This window comes from Perissodus microlepis, chromosome 18, assembly GCF_051167445.1.
Source record: "Perissodus microlepis isolate ML-2025 ecotype Zambia chromosome 18, ASM5116744v1, whole genome shotgun sequence".
NCBI lineage: Eukaryota > Metazoa > Chordata > Actinopteri > Cichliformes > Cichlidae > Perissodus > Perissodus microlepis.
Window position 1 is genome coordinate 28,982,703 of NC_140478.1, and position 21,275 is coordinate 29,003,977.

A 21,275-nucleotide genomic window follows, 5' to 3' on the forward strand; every position below is an offset into this window, starting at 1 on the left:
CGACAACTACTACTGAAACGTGAAAGCTGTAATATTTAAGGCTATTTTATGTAACAAAGGAACTGAAAATACATGGAAATAATTGAGCTTCACCACCTGAACCGAGCACACAAGGCAAACAAAAAACAAGCTGACGCTACCAAACCAGTAGTTAATAAATCTGCCTGATAAATTACTGACCTGTGGCTCCATGTTAAAGCCTGTTTCTGGTTTCTCAGTCTTAACGCTGGAGAGCTTCAGTCCTTCACCAGGTTCTATCTTGATGGCTTTATCCAGGATGCTGTTATCATCCCTGTCCAGGAGATAGCGAAGCAATGCATTGTCCTTCTTTTTGGGGCTCCCTGGCTCCTGTTTTGTGCAGAGTTCACCCAGAGCGGTCATGCTGTCCCCGGAGGCCGACTCTGGACCAATGGGATCTTTTCCGGTTGCCTCAGCTGTTAGTTTGGCCAACTCCACGGGCGAGGTGCTGTTTTGCAGCAACCTGTGAAGAATTTTATGTTTCTCCTTTAAAGAGGTGGAGTGGTTGTTATGTCCCACCCCACCTACACCACCAAGCTGGTCCTTACAGATCTGGTCATCTCCGAAAGCACCCGTTGGTGAGCAGGGATCAGAGGGCTCCAACTTGGTGGTGAGCAGCTGGAGCAGCTTGGTATGGCCTTTGGTGTTCAGAAGTTGGTTTGGTGCATCACTAAGGTCACCCAGGCTCTCCCGGTCACCATCTCTTCCCTCCCCCTGATCACCTTCCTGGTTCTGGGATGTCAAAAGGTCTTGCTCCTGAAAAGTTCCAAATAGGTCAACCTCTAAGCTTATATTGTTCTTGGCTTTTTGGCTACCGGGGTTGGAGCTGTGAAGAGGGCTCTGAAGGCCGACTGGTTTTCTGTCAGGGGACTCTGGGTGCTGTCCTTCACTGAGTCCCTGGGAAATCCTGTGGCCCTGGCTGAGAGCCTGCAGTGCGCTAAGAGAGTTAAACCCTTGGTTGGTTCCTGTGCTGCTGCACACAGGGGCTGGCGATCGGAGGCTGGCTGCAGGAGAGAAAGAGCCAGGGGGGTGCTGGGGGAGATGCGGACTACTACAGCTGCTGCTGCTAGCTGGCATGCTGGGGCTCTGGCGATGACGAGGAGACAACATGGCACCTTGGGCCCCTGAGGTGATACTGGGGCTTCCCAAGGCTAAAGGGCTGCCCAGCTTTTGTGCATGGCTATTTCCCTGAGGCGTAGGCGCTCGCCCTGACATAGCTCCATAACCATGTCCAAGGTTGCCGGAGGCTGTGGCAGCGTAGTGTGTGTTGCTGGTGACACTGGCGTCAGGGGAAGGAGAAGACACACTCATACTGGTTGGGGTCATTGGTTTGGCCATAGCCTGACTGGCAGATGTGTCTGCAGTCATGCTGCCGTTTTCCCTGGATGAAAAAGAAGACAGTCAAGAATGAGACCTATTCAGTTATGTGCTGTCAGTATGTAGATATGCAGACTCATTGTGTATGCTGTGCTGATAACGCTTGACAAAACATAAGGGATAAAACCTACAAGCCACATGTCACACAGTTATACATAAAAGAGATGAAAATAAAGATTTAACGTGAAGCAGGCTCTATTATAATGATATAAACGTTCAAATAAAATTCTATTATACCACCTACGGTTATTGTGTGCAATCCATCATCCCTGGGAGATTCCACTGACCAACACTTTCTAGTGACCAATGTCTTTTGAATTTTGCACAATGTGTTTGCATTCAAATATGTCTATATTCCTTCCTGCTGCATGTATTTTTCTTTTTGGAGTGTCATCTTGGGGAGAACAGTTTTTTCGAATGGCTGAAAAGGAAGTCGGTGTGTTGGTGCCTTAGTATCCTGTACCTTGCCCTTTTCATGTTAAACATTTGCCTGGTGAAGACGTAGTAGAGTTGATATGCTTTTTCTTGAATCACACTCGAATACAGCTTTTGCAGATCAAAAAAAAGTATATTATTGTATCTTCAAAGATGCCCATTCAATCACATCTTATCCAGTTAGATTTGTCAGTGGTGACGGTATAAACAGAAAGGCAACGAACTTTGATTCTGAGTTTCAGAGCCTACAGACTGAGGCATCAGTCTTTTAGTCCAAAGTCCAAAACATTCTGGAATAAGTGATAACGATGTCACATGTAAGGATTAAGTAGAGTACACCATAAAGTAAAACAACCAGAGTAGGTCTGCGAGTATACACAAGTGAGAAAACATCATAGTAACAAGGGACAGAGGGAGTAACTGTAACAGAGGGAGACTTTCAAACATGAATCAGCTTCAGCTCCACCAAACACACAAAGCTCTCATTGTGCTGAATTCTAGTGCAATAATTTTCAATGTGAAACTTGTGGAAGTAAAAAGGGCAAGTTCTCGCCATTGATCCACAAAAACTCTGGGTAACAGTCCTGGCATTGTTTTCTGACCACTGTCCAAACCCAGACTTTGAGGATTCATATCAGCACTTGGATGTTGGTAGAGTCGCAATCCTTCCCTGTGGAGGGAAGGAGGAATGAGGACACTGTGGACTGGACTGGCTGGTAGTTCTCGTGTGACTTTTGGCTTTAACATACGATGACAACTCTGTATAAGAGACTCTCTGTTTACAATGCAAACTACAGAACCAAATGAGGAAGAAAATGACCAAAATTGTTAGAGAATGTGAAAAAACACAAAAGTACATCTTTTTCTTTAACTAAAATAAGTATGTCGCTTTTTCTGAATGGATGAAGGCAATTTGGGGAAAGAATTTGATTTGAATAAGGAAGAGAGAAACTTGGCACTTGGATGGCGTTAAGTGGCAGCTGCAAGGGTGATCAGAAGATTCATAAACAAGAAATCATATGACTTAACTCCTCAAATCTAAAGATTGTCTCTGACTGGAGGACAGATATGAAGCTTAATCTGGAAAGACTCTCCCATTCTTGATTTTAGCATTTTGGGTGTCACCATCAGACCTTTTTGGACAAAAAGGTGGAATATCAGCAAGTCTGGTTGCTGGCGTTATCTGTGCAGCACAGATACAGATGTTAAGTAACACATTAATGAAATACAAGAATTCCACTCACCAAAAGAAGAAATGACATACTTGGACAGGACTTTTTAATCTTTAAACCAGCAGAGAGCCAAGCTAACTGCTTTAAAATCCTTTGAAGGGCACTTTTGAGGCCCCAGCAGGCCCGTTGTTGTTTGCTGTGTGAGTATACTGTGTTGCTCGCTTCTCTGTCTTAGGTAACGCCTATCTCTCTGCGGAGCCAGTGAGTAGCACTCAGCAATCAGGCCTGGGAGTACTTAAGCTGGGGAAGATGAGCTTTTCAGGGCAGAGTCCTTTGTCTCTGCAGCATTTGAGTGGTGTGCACAATGCACAGGCACAAACAGAGCAGGTCAAACAAGAGGTCTGGTTCAGAGATTTAATTTGCGGAGATGGAGCCACATGGTTAATGATACAAATTTTAAACCTACAATTTAAACAGGTGATTTATTTTTTAAGTGGTCATGGTCCTATATTTGTTATGAAAGAGGAAATTAGCTATAGAGACCAAAAGTAATTTATGTACCAGATGTACCAATCAAGTATATTTTTGCTGTAAATTAGGCTTTTAAGTAGTCATTTGAACAACTGTTCAAGTTTTATGTGTGTGACATAATTGTCACTTGTTCTGACCATATGTTTTTACATTTGGTTGTAGTTACACAATTACTACAACTTGTCAATGTTTTTTTTGTTGGAATTAGAACAAGATAAACCTTAGCGCTAAACCTTACATTGATTGTCTTAAATCTAAAAGAAATATTCCAGAGCAAGAAACTCAAAATCTTTTGTGTGAAAAATGCAACAGATCTTCTTTTCAGCAAAACAATAAGTTAATGAAACATAAAGGGCACTGGGTCTCGTGTAGTGAAGACAAAGGAAAAGAAAGAGTGAGTGGTACCTCTGCAGGACATGGAGGGACATGTATAGCTGTGGTTCATTTGTTGCTGGAGATCGGACCAGTTTGCTCTTAGTGTGCGCTGAGACGATGGTGCCGTCAGCCAGGGAGAATCGGTAAAGAGGGCTGAGCGCATGGCTGTTTCTCAACACTGGAAGGGAACCAACAAAAAAAAAAAATCAGGTTTCATCACTATATGAACGATAAATACTGAGTAAAACTGGCAGAGGGGATTCTTTTCTGGTAGCAGAGGTAACAAAAAAATACAGAAAAGCGTAGCTGTTGTGGAGTGGCGGTGCAGTGGTTAGTAGCATTACCAAAAAAAAGTCCTGGATTCAAATCCAGACTGGGGCCTTTCTGTGTTGTTATTTGTGTTTCTGAAGACGTGCATGGGTCAGGCTGTGAGTGTTAATGGTTGTCTATCTGTATGTTTAGTCCTGTGACTAATCCTGCTGGCAGTTTAAAGCACCACTGCAACCCAAAATTGGATGAGTACAAATGGACCAATAGTTAACATTTTTGGATATTTATGATAATAAAATGTACCTTTGGCAGAAAATGTTATTTCCTAAGATTTAAACACAGACAACTCAAACTTTCTATTAAGTAAAATGAACATGTCCTGGCTTAAAATGACTCGTTTATGAACTATGAAGACCATTTTCCGTTGCTTATCCCCACTTACAACCTGGAGCTGTATAAGTGGAAGGAAGCAGATGGATGAATGTGAAGAAAACTGTTTTACCCTCTTGATGGTGCTTTTTGGCGAAGGACATTTCCCCTTCATTCTGCAGGTGGAACCTCTGAATGCACCGTCGAACCAGGTCCTCCCAGCCTGGCTTCATGGATGCCCGCAGCTGACTAGTATCCAGTGATGTGATCTTACCTGAATCGGTAAAATATGACATTGATATTTGCAGATTACTAGTCATGTTTTAGAATATGCATCAAAATACATATAGACCCAAAGATGGAACCGCAACATCTGTGGATTTCACAGATGCAGCCAAAAGATTCTGTCTGCTCTTATTTTCTTCCAACAGAAATTATTTCATCATTCGCTACCTAAAATTTGCTTTTAGAAGCTATCAAAATTTTTGGTGGTGGTCTGATTCCACACCAGCACAGCATTGGTGAAAGCCAGGTATAAATAATGTCTTTGAGTAGGACAGTAGCATCATTTCCAGGCTGACTTGAAGCTGTTTCAGATACTAACAACATATTCTTATTGTATTCTATGCTGGCAAGCTACCACAGATCATACAGCATATTAACCCAGGACCTAGCCCTGCAGATGTACCTTGAAGATCCTGGCGTGTGGTGAAGCTCTCATACGTGGGCATCACAGGTCTCTCTTTGACGGGGGCTCTTCTTGCCACACAGATGAGACATGACTGGAAATCTGCAAAATTGAAAAATAAACAGGTTACATTATAGAATAAGTCCTGCTTCTAATGCAACAGGGACTGCGAATGAAAGGCTCTTATAGCTTTAGTAACCTTTGATAGTGAAGCACCTCAAAATATAATGTAGTCAATACAGCGTCGGTGAATGTGTGAAAAACTGAATGTTATAAACATCTAAAAACTGGAATGCGTTAAACTGTACAGGTGTATGTAATAGTGTGACTCCCAGGTGTATTTTCATCCCCTCGGCTGGGGCATCATACCTCCTACCCACATCATTCTACCAGCCTAGATCGAATACTAAAGCAGCTTCAGCTTTACTCTCAGCCGTTTTGTTAACCCTGTCTGTTCCACAACCTTAACATCAAACACACCCACAGCTTCACCTCAGCACTGAAATCAAACAGGACAACTGTGACCTCACCCCCGACATCGATGTCAGCACTACTCTCAGTTAGAGTCAATCTACACATCAACCTAAATCTCAGTCTCAACCTGCAGCCTTCACTCCGTCCACCAGATATCCTCCTCTTGACGTGGGAGACACTGGCACAATATCTGGTTGTCAGACATCTAAAATTAGATTGGCAGACAGATTCTTTTCCCTAATGTGCATGTGTGTGTGATTAGATTAGATGGGAAGATGACAAAGTGCCACACACTAATTAGTCTCTTCCAGTGGATGGGAGGGAAAATAGAGAGAAGTGATGATGGAAGGAGGACAGGACACAAGAGACTGGGAGACCCAGGATGGTAAGAGTGATAGGAAAGTGACAGAAAGTCAAGACACAGACTGGGTGGTGGAGAAAAAAAAAGGAAATAACAGTGTAAAAGATGTGCACACAAGTGAAAGGGCCAAAGTCACTCTACTACATGGTGAGAAATAACAAAAAACGGGACCAAATCAGCAGAGACAGAAGAAGACATAAAGACGGGGACTGCAAATAGGAAGCGAGGAATAAAGGCATGACAGAGCGAAAATGGAAAATGAGCGGGTGAATCTGAGAAAATAAAAGAAGAAAAATAAAAGGACAGAAAAGAGTGACAAAAAACACAAGTATACTGGCATAAGGAGAGACAATACCTTCCCCCTCTTCTCTGATTGACTTGGGTTCAGAGACAGCAAAACACTGCATGGTCTCATACTTCTGCTGCGCCGCCTCCTGCTGATCCGAGGTCAGCCGGGCTTCACCGTCAGCATGAGGGTTGATCAACATGCGACAGTTAAAGGTGTGGCTGTTCCTGTTGGACGAATCGCGATGATTGACTGAGAGACAGGGAGGGATGCCAAAACAAAGAGGAGACATCGTGAGCATGTTAAATTACCAACATAAACACTGCAGCATCAAACAAATTCGATATAAGATAAAAAAGCTACAACAAAAGCTCATTTCACAAAGCAGGAAATGCTCCCAACAGTAAGCTACTAGCCACAACCCATTACAAAACATGAAAAATGATCTAAACCAATCACTTTTTCTGCTTTCTATCAACATGGCCGAGTTGTAAGATAAAAAGAAAGTGAAGATTCTCTCAGTGCTGCCAAAGTCAATAACTTTCTCACCCAGGCTCTTGGGCAGGAGGTTCTTGATGAACTCGGTGTGATCTCCAACATGCAGCACGCTGTAGACGCTGGTGTTCATCAGCTCCTCCTGCTGGTAGCGCAAATACTGGCTGACATTCTCCGACACAAACACTATGTTGCCTTCCATGTTGACAACAAAGAAGAAGCCGTCCAGGGCCTGAAGGTGGATGTGAAGACAGGATGAAAGAGAGAAAATAGAGAGCCAACAGAAAACATGAAGGGGAAGAAAGGGAAAATGGGAAGAAGACAAGTTGGGAGAGACTCACGTTACAACTCAGTTAAAGTTTAGATGGATATCTACTACAAATAAATGCTAATATTCTCAAATACCGAGCATGATTCGAGGCACCGCAGCACATCCCAGTGACCGCCGTGTGATTTTCTGTGTATTTTTTCTTTCATTTTCCATCTTAATGTACAGACTGTGATTGTTTTTCCTTTAGCACACCCATGTTTACACAAAGGTATCCTGACACCGGTGCAGAATAGAATATAATGGAAAAAAGATGCTGCTTGAATTCTGTTTATCTTACAGACTCCAGGCCGACACCTCGGTGCGTGTTGCTGCTGGTGAACGCTATATATAGCCTGTCTGTATTTGTGGTCAGGCTCCGCCCCTCCTTTTCTAATCTGGCTTTTCACAAAGGTATTTATACCTCACCGGGTCCCATGTTATACGTCGTCACATACCCGTGCATACACACACTCACACTCAAGTAGGTTGGATGACTGCATTAGAGTTTGTCACAGAAACTCTTATCACTCTGTGTCGCTGCAGGAAGATGCTCTAAATTGTCAACATACATGAAATATTTGCAGCCATAATGAGGTCAGATCTCCTTTTTTAGCATTTGCATTTTTGCCCTATTTCAACTGCTGTGACGATAGCATTAGAAACCAGTGAGAAGCTCTCATAATCATTGTCACAGTACATAAATTTCTGAAGCACTAGATTAGTGAATTGAAACTATTTACTTGTCCTCAGTTTTGGCAGCAGCAGCAAAAGCAGTAATCCTTTTTGGTTTTACCATCGTGCCTACAAATAGCTTGTTTTGATTATTAATGATATGACTGTCATGGCTGTCATTTTTTCCCCCAACACATGTATTGTAGCCACAAACTGTTGGTTGAACCCACCTCCAGCATCATGGGCCCAAGAGTGTCTTTATCAATAACACCTTGGCCTGTGGACGAGACGTCTGCTTGCTGCACCTCCTCTGCATCGGCCACCGGAGCCTTTTCTGTAACAGACATGACAAAATTTCATCTCTGAGTCAAGAAAGATCTTCTTGTTCAATGGTTTCAACGCAAGGCTGTAACGACTTGAGATTTGCACTCCTCGATGTTACTGTGGGCAAAAAATCTATATAAAATCATAGTTATCTTCAGTATACTGTGACACACCTAATCAATATTAAAAGTATTGATAAGGTAATAACAATAATAAAAAGACCGTACATTCCTTTACCATCCAACAGGGAACAGATCAAGAAAAAAACTACACGACACACTTTAAGTTATTTAATGAAGGCATGACTGATTGATGATGGAGCATGTCAGCAGCATCAAAAGGAAAGCTTGTTTCCAATGAACCAGCTCACTGTATGTGTATCAGAGAAATATGCTCATTTTCTTGGAAAACCATCTTGTCAGACCGAAGCTTTCACTGTAGCTCTCCCTCTTAGTGGGTATTTTATTTTCACAGAAAACACTGACAGTATTGTTTTTGTGATGATGAAGCCTTCAGGCAAACACACACCCACTCAGAGACTGTCTTTTTATGTACACCAAGACCTTTCACACATTACATTCTTTGGCTAGTCCTTACTCTAACCTTGTGCTTATATAATCTCTAAACCAATCTTCCAGCAGCACGATCCTGTGTAGGTTTCAGTGGTGGGGATGTAGCGGGCAGCAGGTATCACTACTCTAATGCCTTCTACATTTTACACTTTCGTAGCCATACTAGAGGCCAGTCTCCACTCTCCTCCCTGGTTGTACCACTGGACTGTTAAGCCTCCCATGGCCCCATTAGACCACATAGCTGACATTCCTGTTGTGGGACCGGAGCTGTACAGAGTCATCAGCCTTAAACCCTGTCACAGAGAGCCTGGGGTGGCTCTGCAGTGCACGTTGGAGGGTATTACAATAATACTCAGCATTTTTTTTTTTTAAATCAATAAATATGTTACACTCCAGTTGACACGATCAATTTATGCACTCAGGTTTGGACCCCAAAGCCCCAATTTGCACGAAGAAGCAAAAGAGTTATTCTGCATACCACTGCCTATAAATTAAGCTTACATAATCAAAATAACTTTCAAGCTAAACATCACAGCAAAAACACTCAATACTAGCAGTCAAACTTGCATATTAACAGCTGTGTACTATACATAATGCAGTTTGCAGTATTGATGAACGCACAGCTCATTAGATCTAAACAGCTTTATTCAAGCCAACACCTTAAGCAGCAGTTTGAATAATGAGACAACTTCAGCTAAACAAAGCAGGGTGGGAAAAAAATCCATCTCCCATCAAGTGGGTGAGATTCCATTTTTCTAAATGAATATAAAATGTCTAATATATGGTTATATACGTTTTACATTAAACAAAGCAGGCTGCAAAAATGTGTCAGAATAGAAAAGAACAGTTTTCTTTATGGAGAGCCATGTATAAAATGCAGAATTTCCAAATATCTTGGTGGACAACGGATGATGATTACACCCTTTTCATTGCTAGTTAACACTCTTTAAAACAAACCCATCCTCTGCACTGGCTTATTTAGCTTAGGAAGCTGAGATTTGAAATAATTAACTGGTTAATTGAGTAACAGACAGGAAATTAAGTGCCAACACAACTGATTGCTTACAGTAAGTCATTACTAAACATAGAGATGGATGTCACCCGCTGGTTAGTGAAATCCCCTTTGTGGAGCCTTAAGCAGAGTGTTGTTTTTTTTTTATCACTGGTGTTTTTGCATCTGAGTGAGAAACCAAGGACACGGCACACTCATATGGTAGTGCACGCTCACTACACAAATACTCATCATCTAGAATTTTACCCTGCAGTAAGTGTAAATATGAGCTGTGAGCCAAAGAACATAAACACACACCTTGTCGCCTGACTATCATGAATGAGTACGTACAATGCTATTTTCTCACCTGTTTGTTTCTGTGAGCTTTCCATCAGGTGACATGTGGCATGTTTTTTTGTCTGAATTCATAACTTTTGTGTGAAATCGACCTCAGCAGGTCAAAAAGATGCAGACAATAGTGGCTCTCTGAAGTTGACCAGGCAGCTGTGTGTATTATCTGTTTGTATGTGTGTGTGCGTGTGTGTGCTTATTCAGCTGTTGTTTTCAAATGCAAACTGCGCCATGACACATGGACACCAAGTGGCTGACCACAGGAACTAAAAGAGGAGAGGGGCCATGAGAAAATGAGTGATGAAGCCAGCAAAGATAACAGATAAAGATATGGGCAAGAGAGAAAAATGGAAGTACAGAGATAAGACAGAGGCTGTGTAGGAGACATGAAAGATACAACAGGTTAACAGAAAGAGGAAAGGAAAATACAGAAAATAACAGAAGAATAAAAGAGTGTATAAAACAAGACAAACAAAGAAGAAAGAAGAAAATACAAGGAAGAAAAAAGGATAAAAAAGAACAGAAATGAAAGGACAAAGACATGAAAAAGAAGATAAAAGAATGAGGAAAAAGAGTGGGTAAAGCAAGCTCGGGAGGGAAAGAAAAGAGGAGAAAGACGAGGATAAGGAAGGATAAAATTACATCAAGGTTGAAAGAGTGAATAAACAAAAGGGAGAAAAGAAGAGAAGAAAAACATGAGGAAAATGACTGAAAGGAATTAAAGTAGACCGAGGAAGGGTAAAAAAGGAGATAAGGACATAAAAGAATTAAAAAGGAAAGGAAAGGAAAGGAAAGGAAAGGAAAGGAAAGGAAAGGAAAGGAAAGGAAAGGAAAGGAAAGAACCTGGTAGGATGAAGAAATGAGGGAAGAAGTGATGATGAAAAATGTGGCGTTAAAATGAAATGACACTGTAAAAAGGGGGACTTGTGTTTTAAAAAAAGCAACGGGTAAAGACTGAGATGTGGTGAGAAAGGTTGGGAGATAAAGGAAGCGGGCTAAAGGGAAGACGTGCAGGAGCTGAGGAAATCGTGAGACTGTGATGATGGCAGGTCTGCCCGCTTTCCTCTGAAGACTCACATCATGTTGGTCAGTGTTACATAACAGCCCTGCCTCTGTCTGTCTGTCTCACCATCATCACACACACACAGTCATTATTGAGTCTGTGTTTACACTCACATTTCCTCTCTCCGCATCGGTCTGTCGAGTCTACTGCAGGTCCTAGAAGATGGGGACTTACACGCAGGACGGAGCCAGAGTTTTTGTTTTTCAAGACTTAGGTGTTAAAGTTATGCTAAAAGACAGTTTTGTGCTGATAGTTGTCATTAGTGTGGTTTCCTTTTGTACAAGTTAAACACATAAGAAGAGCAGAAAGCCATTTCAATAATTACATGTTCAGTTTATGTGCTTGCAGCACTTAAGTTGTTACAGACTTAAAATTATTTATGCTTCATCACTTCCAATGGCAACGCTTTCCTCAGGCAATTGTTTGTGTTTGTGACTGTGAAAACATGAATAGACTCTCTTTGATTATGAAACTGTCATCTGAGAGTTTGATCTTCCTTGAACTTCCTGCTTTCCTTAGAAGGTGAAATTTTCTCAACTCATCTGGACTCATTAAAATAGATTGCTGAACAGATTCTCTCTTAGGCACTTCCAGGCACTGGTTTTCACCAAAAGGAGTAGTTGTTATTCTTAAAACATTTATTATTACACTTGTATAATACAATTTCTGCTAACATGGTCTTTTTCATAACTGTCTTCATCATATTCTTCTTCAGGGCTTCTATCAGTAGTCTCTAAAGTAACTCCTACCAAGTCAGGGAGTTTTTTTGGGACGTTAGTAGTTCGTTTTTTTTTTAACGTGTATAAACTGGAGTCGTAATTAAGGCAGATGAAACTATTCAGCACGTGTGCGAGTTAACTTTGAGGTTAACTGTGATTTGGTACTTTTCTTCACAACAGGAACATCTTTTGCTAGAAATTCTCCATCGATTGTAGTGTTGTACTTACTTTGGAGATATCGTGACTTTTTGTAAATTTCTGTAATTGTAAAACTGGTTAACGACCAAAAAGATAAAAACGGAAATGCTGACAAGTCAAAAAACAAGTGTGTGGCTTTGCTTGCCCTTGTTAATGAGCTGTTCATCATGACTCAGCTAGTTATCGGCTTTTCTTGCCTTCAGTCGTTAATTATAAATGCTAGCAGGCTGGCTTTAGGGATAAACTGTCTATCTGACAGTGGCACTGCCATCTTGACAACCACTGAATGGAACTGTCACAAGAGGATAGATTCTAATGGCTTTGGTAATGGCCAGACTTTCCCTCCAGCTCCACCAGCAGTTAGTTTTGACTGTTTGACTGTTGTTTGTAATTACGTTGGGGGATCCCCTGCCTTTTCCTCTTATTTGTAAATGTACATTTGAGAAGTTTTACGGACAAACACCCTGAACGCTGGCAAATCAAAAACAACTGGGTGTCTTCGGTTTTCCAAGCACAAGCGCCAAAGCACATTTATTAAAATTTAGTTATTATTATTACACAAGAGCATATCCTCACCCTGCTCCTTGATCTGCCTGATCTGCTTCACCGTCTCCTTGAGGATGGCACATTTGTCCGGCTTGACGTTAAGGTCGTCCATGTCGTTGATGTTGGCAAAGATCAGCTCTGCCAGTTCCTCGATGTACTTGTTCTCCTGCTCCCGGTTTCTCCTCTCAGTGCTCCTCTTAGGGCTGGAAGATAAGGAGGGCAATGACAACATCATTGAAAGAAATTAATGAAGTCAAAACCACGATAACTGCAACGGTGCTGCGCTGTATGATAATATAGCTGTGATATAACAGCCGAGGACTTTGCTGCACCGTGCAGTAATCTTACACTGAGTTGCCAAAAATGTTTCTACATATCCGAGAGTTACTCGCGTGCTCTCCATACTGACTACTTCTCTTTTCGGAGACAAAGAGACACTTAGTAAAATTAAGTTCTTAACCTCCGACGCAACATCAATGTGTCCTCATTATAGTCTGCAGTGTACCATCAAACAACAGTCAACTTGTGGTATACAAAGATGCTGCAGCAGCATTTTTCTATAGTGACCCACATTAATCACTCCCTTTTCTTCTTAATGAGCCATAAACTATCATGCCATTTATAACTACTTACTTATTTATTTAATAATGTGTCAAAAATCTAACCAACCAAAATGAGGAGCAATATAATTAATAATCAAGTGTTCTATAAGGAAGTAATAAGGCTTTAGTTCTGATTAATTGTTATTGTCATTTATGTATTACAGTGTATCATGAGGCTGTGTGTGGTGGGTTTTACCTGGGCCCCAGGAGGTCTGACTGACAGTCCTTCCTCTTCAGAGAGTCTCCCCCTCTGGGGGGCTCTGGGGTGTCCCCCCTCCCACTACTCATCTTCAGCAGATATCAGCACCTGGAGGCAGAAAAGCAAACCCGTGCAGATTGTAGTTAGAGTTTGGTGTTTAGCGTGCTTATTGTTACATATAAAATTGGTAAATAATGCGTACACATAGCCCTCTGGAGTGTACAGGTGGATGCTGGGGTTATTGAGGAATTGAAGAAGGCTGGGATGAGAATTTAGACCGAGTATGCTCTCCATATGACACGAGGAATGTGAGACACGTTATGAGTGCATGTAGCGGTGCAGATGGAGCTGCCTGCCTGGAGAACTGTGGCTTGAAGGCTTCACTTCATTTAAAATCACCATAAAATAAAACATAAGTTACATGTTTTGGCATAAACAGCAACTATCAAATATAAAGGTACAACAGTATAATAACCACGGACTTGTTTAAGCAATACAAATGTAGATCAGTTACTGGAGCTGCCTGTCATAATATTTACATTCTCACAGCAAGAGTACAAGCCTGAAAAACTATAGAGTCCTTTGGACATTTATGTGTTCATGATTTCAAACGTATCCAAAGTGTTTACAGTAAATCTTAATAAACAAAGGCATAACCTCGATGCGCCAGATTGAAGCAGCACAAGTGCAGCTGAGCACCGTGGACACTAAATCCTTAAAAACTGACGGTGAAGAGTGCTCGTCTCACTCCTTGATGAACTTCACTTCATTATTTATAGGCAAAAGTTAATGCGCTGAAGATGTACACACACTGCATTTTGTATAATGAGGGAGTGCGCTCGTGACTCCCGAACACAATGTGCTATTGTAAAGTGCCCGCAGGCAATGTGGGAGGCCCAGTGGGAATACAGTAGGTGTCAATAATTACTTCAGTTAGAAACAGCTAATTCATGTAGGCATTCACTGTTCTTACATGAACATTTATGGTGTTTGAGTCAAAGGCATTCAGTAGCAGTCATAATGACGACAGCCAAGTTGTTTAAAGAATATTTTTGCCATCTTGAAAGAATTGGGTAAGACTGAAAAGAAGCAAAGTATAGACAGGTGGAAAGGCATTTAAATTAAACACTTCTTGGCAGGGAAAGTTACACCATATGGTCACCTCATGTGGCTAGACCTACAAAACACTGCTTACAAAACCCTTGTTGGTCTAACATGGTCAACTCTCTGATTTCTCCCTCAGTTTTACTTTAAATTACTCAAATTGCAGATGTGTGTTATGGTAGCTGTTTGGCGCTTAGTTCTGTTTTTCCAAGAAACGGTTAAAAATTGCTTCATGTTCAGGCCTTTCAAAGGACTGGCGTGTCCTTTTTTGTTAATATAACACAGGTTTGGAGGTGAGGTAATAAAAAGGACATACTGATTACAAATTGACAGAATAGATGTGACAAACATCTGTTATCTTTAACAATCATTTGCAGATGAGACAGACTCCAACAGTTACAAGCAGGAGCAGAGGCAGTGTCTGTTAGGACAGTCGGGCTTTAAGGCCTTTCAACGGGCCAGCCCATCACCTGACTATTACATAACAGGCCGTCAGTGGGGCTGATACTGTGCAGATAAAGGCAGGGTAGAGGGATAAAGGAAAGAAAAACAACAGGGAGGGAGATGGAGAGTAAAGAGAGACAAAAAGAAAGAAACCGATATGGGAAGAAATAAATAAGGGCCTGCAGAAACATTTTCTCACACAGCCTTCAAGCTGGCAAGTGTTGCAAAATAACACAAGTGGAAATGTATGGGGTAACAGGAGGAAGAAAATAGGAGGAGGAGCATCTGCTGTTCTGAATTAGCAGGCTTGAGGAAGGAGGAAAATATATCCCTATTACACCAAGAGAGCAGAAAATTATCAATAATGTGATTAAAAAAAAAGTAATTAAAAAAAAAAAAAATCAGACAGTCAGTTTTTGCCAAGTGGTGTCTTTGGCTGTGGATGTGGTGATAGTTCCCACAATGCAAAGAGAGCCCTTGTTAATGAGCTGTTATCATTGTGATTCAGCTAGCTATCAACTTTTCGTGCCATCAGCCAATTTTTAGAAAAGCTAGCAGGCTTTAGGAATAAAATGCCTGTCTGACAGTGGCACTGCCATCTTGACAACCACTGAATGAATTTGTCTCAAAAGGATTGATTATAATGACTTTGTTTATGGCCAGACTTTCCCTCCAGCTACACCAGCAGTTCCTTTGGACCGTTCAACTTCTGTTTTGTAATTACTTTGTAATTACTCTTCCATCTACTACTACCAACATGCTAGACTACATATAGCATTGTACCTGCTAAATATCAGTGTGCTAGCACTGTGACCATTCGACTGTCCTGTTATTAGGCTACAAGCACCACCAGAGCTGTGGATCCCTAGCCGTCCTATGATTTGTATAAATGTGGAGGAAGAAACACACATATACACTGCAAAGTTATTAAAAATAGAACGACATTAGCGTCCCTACTGTAGGTTACATGATGACACTTAATGGTGGGTGATGGTTGCTGATTGATGACTAGAATATAATCATTCATAAAAGAGCAAGTCTACGTGAAATACAGAAGATTTCAGCAGTGATGAGGGTCATGGTGAGAGACAAACATCTCTGTCCACTTGGCCACCGTAATTACTCTTTCTAATGCCTTCCCATACACAGGCATTAGACTGAGAACACGCGTCATGTCTGGTAGCCAGTAAGTTAAAAATATAACTTAGACTACTTTTTTTTGTCAGGCCAACCATGAGAAAGCAAAGAGTCTAATAAACAAAATAGGAATTTGAAATTTTGTGCTGCCTTCTGAGTCAAAGCAGCTTTTTGATATCTTTTCTGAACATGAAGCAGTTCAAAGAAAACCTATTACCCATTTTGGCTCCTGCTAACTTACATCATTAAATTAGTGAATTGGGGGTCAACAACTTTTTTTTTTTTGCTTTTGTTGCATCTGTTGTTTGATGGAAGATAGTTTATTAGCTCTCTATAGTATCAATGGCATCTTTGCTCCCTTTTCAGTGTTATAGGTCTTCATTTTCAACTCACTTTCATTTATATAAAGCCAAATCACAATAGTGACCTCAAAAAACCCAACAATCAGATCACCCCCTATTAGCCAGCACTTGGCGACAGTGGGAGGGGGAAGGAAGAACTCCCTTTTAACAAGAAGAACCTGCAGCAGAACCAGGCTCTGGGAGTGGCAGACATCTGCCATGACCAGATGGAACCAGAGATTAATAATACCTGATGAATAAATACTCTGTGGTTTATAAACTCAGAGTGAAAAAAGGTGAGTGAAGCAGAAACACACAGTGCATCATGGGAAGCCCCCAGGAGCCCAGGCCTATTGCAGAAAACCTAAGGGAAGATTCCAGGTGACGTGATCCAGCCCTAACTACAAAAAAGGATAGTTTTAAGTCTAATCTTAAAAAAAGTCAGGGTGAGGCTGGTTCCACAGAAGAGTGGCCCAAAAGCTGAAGGTACTGCCTCCCACTTTACTTTTAAATATCCCACAAGTAAGCCAACAGTCGTAGAACAAAGTGCTCTACTGGGAAGGTGCGGTAACATGAGGTCTTTAGGATAAGATGGGGCCTAAAAATTCAAGACCTTGTATGTGAGGAGAAGGATTTTAAGTTCTAAATTTGACTCTAGATTTAACAGGGAGCCAGTGTAGAGGAGCTCATATGGGAAAACGTTTATACTTTCTAGTTCCTGTCAGTACTCAGCAGCTGATTTAAAGTTAGCTTTGCAAACATATTTTGCTAACACAAATTGATGCCAAGTTGATCAACTCTCACGTGGCATATGCAAATGAACAGAAAGTCATTTGACAATAGCCACTTCTTTCCTAATAGTGTAATCAGCATCCTAATAAACAAGGAAATTACAACGTGTGAGTTAATTACTTGATTGTCAATCATTGCTGGAGATATTTAAACTTGAACATCAAGTACCAAAACTAACCTTCCACCCTCGAGTTGTGCGAGACATCCATTTACTTGGATTAAGTAGGAAAAAAAGGAAACACCTCTCTAAAAGTTAATTAAACAAAGGTTAGCGACGTCAAGTGTGATGTTAGTTTCAAAACAAAGAGTCTTACTATGTTCAGCGGATGGTGAAATTAACGTCGTCATCACGAGAGTCCAGCACGCTAACCTCAAAAGTTGATGAAAGCCTCGCTTAAAGATTCAGTCAATCAGAGAAAGGTACACACACACACACACACAAAGTCACTTTACTCCTCACAATCAGTTTCACTAAAATACTTCAATCAATGTCTGAAGTACATACACATGTCCAAATCCACAAGAACATCCATGAGACATGTGGCATAGAAACACAGAAAGACACACACACACAAACACACACGTGCACACAATGAATTAACACTAATGTAGCCTGCGACAAAAGCCTTTACCCCGCTCAGCCCGATACTAATGCAATCAGAGGAGCCAAGAGCTTCGCAAAGTGAAGCCATTTAAAAACAATTTGAGAAGCAGAGAAGAGCCAGGGCCAGAGGGTCAAACCAGCCATTAAGAAATTAAAGCTGAGGATTGATCACTGCCTGCTTAACTGGACCCTGTCTCCAGTAGAAACCACGGCTCCTCAGTTTCTTTGTTTTCAGTTTGTGGGGATGGGGGTTACAGAGGTGAGTGCAGGGTGAGGCTTTCACTTATGTGTTTTTGTTGTTTACTTCCCTTACTTATTTTTAAAGAAGAGGAAACGGACACATCTGTAGTCTCTCTTTAGTTTGAACAAAACACTGGGTTTAAATCTCTATGTCTGCAATCAGATGAGTGGATCAGGGGCATTATCATTTAGTTAATACAAACTACCTTTACGGCCTTCAGCTTTCCAGGAATTTCCCCATAATTCCCACTGTGCAACAGAGGTATAGCGCATGTAGGTGTTGGATTGCAACCACATGGAAATCAGGTGGGAAGAAAAAAAGATGAGAGATAGCACACCCGACTTCCATTTAGAAGTAAACAAAAATAGCACACTGAGTAAAAACCTCTGGAAAATCAGTTACTACTGTAAATTAGAGATAATTACAAGAGCTGTTGTTCAGCAGGGAATGGCTGGGAAGTCAGGAGGATGCCACAATCACCATATGCATGACAGACCTACTCTGACCAAATGATAGTTGTCATGGAAGTAAAACGCACTATGGATTGTTATTAAGGTAATGAGTCATCCCCAGGCTTTAGTGTGCAGACTAATTGAGGTTTTCAGCGTGTAACAAAAAAAAAGAAAAAATAACAACGACCACGCAGCCTTATGCAATGACTGACAGCACAAAATTAAAGCTAATGTGTTTTTTTGTTTGTTTTTTTTCAGGAATAGTGGAAAACCTGCATGTTTATTCTTAATGTCCTAATACATTTACTGTGCAAATGTCAGAGTTTCTATCCCCAGAAATTAATTGAGTCCATCAGTTAATGTTACGCACAATTTAGCTCGCCGTGGGTGGCTGCTCTATTGAAGCTCCTCCTGGAGATCTTTGCATTTTGTGAAAAGGTTTTACATCTCACTATAATGATCATAAAGTATGCATGCATGACTCCTCCCAGACACATTAATCCATCCGGATTCAATTCATTTCATGTATAAAGCGCCAAAACACAACAAGAGTCACCTCAAGGATGAATAATTAACATATATGTGTGTAATTTCATACATTTGCGAAGCATATAAGCATGGTAGGTAGTACTATTAGTAGTTATTATACTCTCTCTTATAGTACACCTTCAAAAGGGTTGGTGACAAAGGATGATATTTAAGACTTTACACAAACTTTTGACCCTGAATCCTCCCTTAGTTACGCTGCAGTAGGTCTAGGGTGCTGGGGGCTTCCCATGATGCACCGAGTGTTTCTTTTTTACTCACTATATGTTTATTCACCACTCTGCATTTAATCATTAGTTATTATTCATCTCTGGCTCTCTTCCACAGCGTGTCTTCATCCTAACTTCCTCCCCTCACCCCAACTGGTTGCAGCACATGGCTGCCCCTCCCTGAGCCTGGTTCTGCCGGAGGTTTCTTCCTGTTAAAAGGGTGTTTTTCCTTCCTACTGTCACCAAAGTGCTTGCTTAAAGGAGTCAAATGATTGTTGGGGTTTTCTCTGTTTTCTCTGTATTATTGTAGGGTCTTTACCTCACAATATAAAAATACCTTGAGCCAATGTCGTTCTGATTTGCTGTTACATAAAACTGAATCTAATTTACTTTTTATTCCTTGCAGGTCAATATTAAATTTTATTTTCAAACCTCTAGAAATGAAAAAAATAAAACCGAATAATTATTTTTATGAATGCAACCTGTGAAGAGGAGTCACAGCTACAAATGCAGTATAGTCCACTATAATAGAAGACTAGTACTTCAGTGCCTTGTTTCCTTACTACTGCTAGTGCAAAAACAAAGAACTAAATGATAAAAATCAGGATCAATTTAGCAATCAGACACCAGTGGGCTTGACAGAGGTATTTGGTAGTAAGGACCCTCCTCCCTTTGGTGTCTGTAAGCTGTTAAGGCTGCTGTCTAAAAGCCAGAAAACCCACAAACATAAAGTAGATTTAATACCCTGCTGTAGCTGGATTAAGAACACTGGCTTCTCCCACACTGAAAGGCCTGCAACATATGCACAGTGAGCGTGTTTGTGTATGTGGCTTTCTACGTGTTGGCGTGTCCACGTCAACAAGTCCAATCTCTTTATGTACATCTCGGCTGTTTGGTGCCACGGTGATGCTGAGCAGGTGGCTCTATGGTTGGCTCTTCGCCGGTTACTGATGACAATTTGTATTGTGCATATCTAGCTTTATTTCTCTGAGTAGCTACAATATTTGCTTTCAATAACTATTTAGTCATTTCAAGTAACCACTACCTTAAATTACCAAATAGCTTTTGATTTACTAGAAAGAGTCGCCACAAAGAGAAAGACAGCAGTGGATGAACTGGTACAGCTGCTTTCTTTTTTGACGCCTGAGGCTCGTTGGAGCCGAGTCAGCAAATATTCAAACAATATTAGACTTTCCAGTAGGCTGTTTAACTGAGCTAACACAAATCAGCACTAACACCAGTTACCAGTTAGACTACACATATGTGCCAAAAAGGATAGATTCTACAACACGGCTTAAGGATGATAACACACAGGTGGTCTGCTGAGCTTTGCAGATGCACACATCCTGCTGCCACTTAGGGAAATGGCCATGATACATGGAATAACCGGTTATGTGGGCTATTCTTGTTCATGTTTGTTCTTTTGTTGGTCATTAGCTTTGCTGCATTGTAGACTGAAGTCATAATATACAAAAATGTCTCTGTAGTGTAATGAAACTAAATGTCAAAAACTATATAAACTGTCCATCTTTCTTGCTTGTTGCACCTTTGTGTGTTAAACTCTGTTGTCGTTCCTTTTCTTGCTCCTCTAACCTCTCAGAAAAGAAGCATTTGAGAGCATAAGACCATATGAAAAAAAAAACCCTAATGTGTGTCAACAAATAAAAAGAAAACAAACCTAATTAGATTGATGTTAAATTTCAGTCCAGTAATGATTAATGATTAAACAAACTCTGTTTTGTTTGTTTCCTCAACATAAATCATATGTGACATATGTATATTTGATACATATGTCACACTAAGCCTTATTTAAGAAGAGCTTTTTTATTTCCTGCTTATATCAAGCCTTTCAGCTTAATTGGATAGTCCATAGCATAGCTAACATTACGACACACATGGATATAGCTAAAGAGCTGTTCAAACAATTTAGGTCATAATACTATCCTACACCTCAATCAACATCCTGTTGGAAGACCAAACTAAATATTCCAACAGCATCGTCTTCAC

The 21,275-nt window shown here is 40.9% G+C and overlaps 1 protein-coding gene across 4 annotated transcripts in view; it reads right to left on the bottom strand.

Moving 5' to 3' along the window:
- The window catches only part of LOC146368107 (nuclear receptor coactivator 2-like), a 54,655-nt gene that overhangs the window by 14,608 nt on the left and 18,772 nt on the right, over positions 1-21,275 (bottom strand). For all 4 annotated transcript variants that reach the window (XM_084911697.1, XM_084911695.1, XM_084911698.1 and 1 more), the window contains 9 exons: positions 13,396-13,506; positions 12,628-12,800; positions 8,064-8,167; positions 6,906-7,083; positions 6,426-6,608; positions 5,236-5,337; positions 4,681-4,821; positions 3,939-4,086; positions 181-1,399 (listed from right to left, as the gene is read on the bottom strand). In XM_084911697.1, coding sequence (XP_084767823.1) covers positions 181-1,399; positions 3,939-4,086; positions 4,681-4,821; positions 5,236-5,337; positions 6,426-6,608; positions 6,906-7,083; positions 8,064-8,167; positions 12,628-12,800; positions 13,396-13,487 — 2,340 coding nt within the window. In that variant the 5' untranslated portion in view covers positions 13,488-13,506. The remainder of the gene's footprint in view (positions 1-180; positions 1,400-3,938; positions 4,087-4,680; positions 4,822-5,235; positions 5,338-6,425; positions 6,609-6,905; positions 7,084-8,063; positions 8,168-12,627; positions 12,801-13,395; positions 13,507-21,275) is intronic.